The sequence below is a fragment of the Nestor notabilis genome, unplaced genomic scaffold, assembly GCF_000696875.1.
Source record: "Nestor notabilis isolate BGI_N333 unplaced genomic scaffold, ASM69687v1 scaffold13890, whole genome shotgun sequence".
Taxonomy (NCBI): Eukaryota; Metazoa; Chordata; class Aves; order Psittaciformes; family Psittacidae; genus Nestor; species Nestor notabilis.
The window spans coordinates 19-3,351 of record NW_009912532.1 but is presented as its reverse complement, the minus strand read 5'-3'; the positions used below and the strand labels follow the sequence as shown (position 1 = coordinate 3,351).

General features: G+C 49.4%; 1 protein-coding gene across 1 annotated transcript in view; it reads left to right on the top strand.

Moving 5' to 3' along the window:
* IBA57 (IBA57, iron-sulfur cluster assembly homolog (S. cerevisiae)) overlaps positions 1–846 on the top strand; it is a gene marked incomplete at its 5' end in the record, with an annotated part of 4,676 nt that extends 3,830 nt beyond the window's left edge. Inside the window, one exon of the mRNA XM_010019964.1 lies at positions 455–846. Within this exon, the coding sequence (XP_010018266.1) occupies positions 455–846 (392 nt within the window). The remainder of the gene's footprint in view (positions 1–454) is intronic.
* Between the last annotated feature and the right edge of the window lie 2,487 nt (positions 847–3,333).

Below are 3,333 nucleotides of genomic sequence, written 5' to 3'. Positions count from 1 at the left end.
CCAACTGGTTCTGGTGGAGGGGGTCCCTGCCTGTGGCAGGTGAGTGGAACTGGATGAGCTTTAAGGTCCCTTCCAACCCAAACCATTCTGTGATTCAGTGATTAAAATCTGCTTGGGGGGTGTGGGTGAGCAGGATTTTGGATTAATGCCTTTGGATGGATTCCACTTCGTTCTGGGTGCTTTGAGTTTTCACTGGTACGCTTGTGAGGTGCTGTAAGCTTCATAAAATCAGATTCCAGTGCAGTTCTGTTTGCCTTCAAGAGGAATCTTTGCTAACTGTTTATGGCTAATGATTTTGCTCAGGCCCACACCAGAGTTCTTGGAAGTTTGTTATTTCTCCATTGCTTCTTATGGGGCCCCTTGCTTTTACAACTCACAGAGGAAGCATACTCCAGAAATCTTAAAATACTGAAGAATTTTCCACATTTACCTGTTGGTTTTACTCTTTTCCTAGGAATTCCTGAAGGTGTGAAAGATCTCCCTCCTGGCGTTGCCCTCCCACTGGAATCAAACCTGGCCTACATGAACGGCATCAGCTTCACCAAAGGCTGCTACATCGGACAGGAGCTGACAGCCAGGACCCACCATGTGGGTGTCATTCGCAAGCGGCTGCTGCCAGTCCAGTTTCCAGCTCCTCTTCCCACAGACAGCATTCCCGAGGGTGCCGATATCTTAACTGAATCGGGAAAGTCAGCCGGCAAGTTCCGGTTTGGAGGAGGTGAACTCGGTATAGCTCTGCTGAGGTTAGCTAATGTAAATGAACCTCTCTACCTAAATATTGGAGGTGATAAAGTAAAGCTCACTGCAAGTATACCTGAGTGGTGGCCGAAAACTGCTAGTAAATAAATGAGGAGCCAGCATTTGCCTTATTGAGAATGTATTTTGTGTGATATATTTGAGGAGGCAGCCCTGCCTTCAGCTGTCATTTGTGGTATTTGATGAGGGGAGTGCGTGACAGGATTCTTCAAATTGGGACTAAATTGCAGGAACCCAAACCTGAGGATGGGAGGATAATTTAAGCACTGTAGACACCCACAAAGCATGTGCAGGGAAGCACACTGTTTCCTGTGAGCATCCTGTATTTATTTAGGGGGTGCTGTGTCAGGTTGGATGCCAGCTAATTTTCACGCTGCTGCTCACTCAGTCAGACTCTGCCCTGCATAGTGTGGGGTGCATTCAGAGTGAAGAGGACAATGCGAGCAGGAGTTTCCCATTGCACTGAACTTTTCTGTTAGGAATTACCATTCTGTGATATTACAGTATTTGTTTTTTTTAAATGAAGAGCATGCACTCACACCTCGTGTAAGATACATACTCAGGCTAAAGTGTCACTGCAAATTGAGCTTCTTCCTAAACTTGCTGATAGGGTGCGCATTTCTTTCCACCACTCTAATTGCTAATTGCGGTCAGGGAGAAGAATATCTTCTCCTTCACGTTTGGAACCTTGGTTTTAAGTCCTCCCTAGTGGGAAAGCTCTCCAACATCCTGGTCCTGTGCCCTGCTTCAGCGCCGGCAGAGGGAGCACAGCCAGCCCCAGCTCGCTCCTCTGCCGCCCCTGACCTCGGTCAGCCAGGCTTCCTTCACTTGAGCAACTGTTTGGGAGAGGAGAGGGATATTTTACAGAAACACGGTGCACTGGTGCATGCCCTGGGGTGACTATTGTATTGGTGTACTGGTCCGTAGCAGAATAACCTCTTACCAGAAGCATGTGCCAGCCAGTTGCCAACAACAATTGAGGGGTTGGGTTTTTTGGCATCTCCTTCTTTGCTCTGTCATATTGTAGAAAAATCCTCCAAACTTTCCTGCACCCTGTGACAGGGGTTTTCTTGCTGCCCCCACAGAGCTGGGGAAGGGAAAGGCTGTCCCCATCTCAGATCTTTGCTTCTTCCCTCAGCATTAAGCTGAAGTCCCTGCAGAAAGAGTTAATGCCAGACCTGCTCTCAGTTCAGCCTGGGGCTCCTGAGGGAGGATTTTCACCCTATTCACTTCTCTGGCTGCTTCACCACTGACCTTGTTCTGAGAGCTCCCTGTACCCCACACCAGTCCCTGCTGCTGTCTCTAGCTGAGCTTTTCTCCATCCACCATCCCCTGTGGGTTTTCAGAGCAGCCCAGTACCTCAGCATTTCTGTGCTGCATTTTTCTGGCTCCCACTTCTCTTCCACCTTCACACTTTTCCTTGTTTCTGCAGCCCGCATGTCCTGCTCTGCTTCCTCACAGCCAACCAGCTCCTAACCCTGTCAACCTGCAGTAATTTATAGGAGCCCTATGTATTTTTATATTACAACATCTCCGTTATGGATGGTGTGTGTGTGTGTAAGGGCATGATGAGAGAGGTGAGCAGGTGAGATCCCTTTGTGGCAGTAAAAAAACCCTTCTTGTATGCACATTTGTAACAAAAGCCATCCCAAGCGCACTGTTCCAGTGTCACTGTGAAGGGAACTTGTCTCTGAAAAATGCTCATATTGGTGAAAGCTCTGCTTGCTGTAAAATGAATCTGTGGACTATCTCATTAAAAGTTTAATGTATCAGTAATTTAAGTGTGACTCACCTGAAAGAGATGCTGCCTTTTATTTGCCTTAAGACACACCACGGAGCACTTTTTGAGGTTGCTTGCTGATAGGGAGCGTGGCTCACACTGTTCACCACCCCTTTGTCGGGTTGGAGACTGTTAACAAAGTCCTTCTGCTGGAAGAAGAAATGGAAGTGCAGTGCTTTGTGCTTTCTGGATCCTCGGAATGCGACAAAGGCAAGACTGTGCTGCTTGTGCTGATGCTGCTTTGCCAGGAGCAGCTTTTCCTCTGCCACCCATTGTGCAGAGTCTCCTCAGAACAGTTGTATTGTACTGGTATGCGCGCAGGCTGAATAAACAGAGTGTTTATTCTGTTTGGGGAAGCCCTGAATCTCTTCTGGTGCCTTCTTAACACAAGCCAGGTTGAACGGGGCTTGGAGCCACCTGCTCTGGTGGAAGGTGTCCCTGCCCGTGGCAGAGGTGCTGGAACTAGATGAGCTTTAAGGTCCCTTCCAACCCGTTTTTTTTTACCCCCCCGCGCCCCCCCCGCCCCGCCGGGAGGGAACGGGACCCTTTTGCGGTGCAATTCTGCCAGGTTTTTGTGCTTTCCTCAGCACGGGACGAACATGGCGGCTGAGGGGGACTGTCAGGTAACCTGCTCAGGTACCTAATACTAAATACAGCTGGAAAACAGAGGCCCTACTCTTCGAGGCGCCAATCCCTTCCCGATCCCACTTTTCCGCCTTTTCCCTGCGCTACCTCAGCTCCGCCTCACGTTCCCCTCCATGCCGGCTCCCCCGTCCCTCTCCACAATGGTTCGCCCC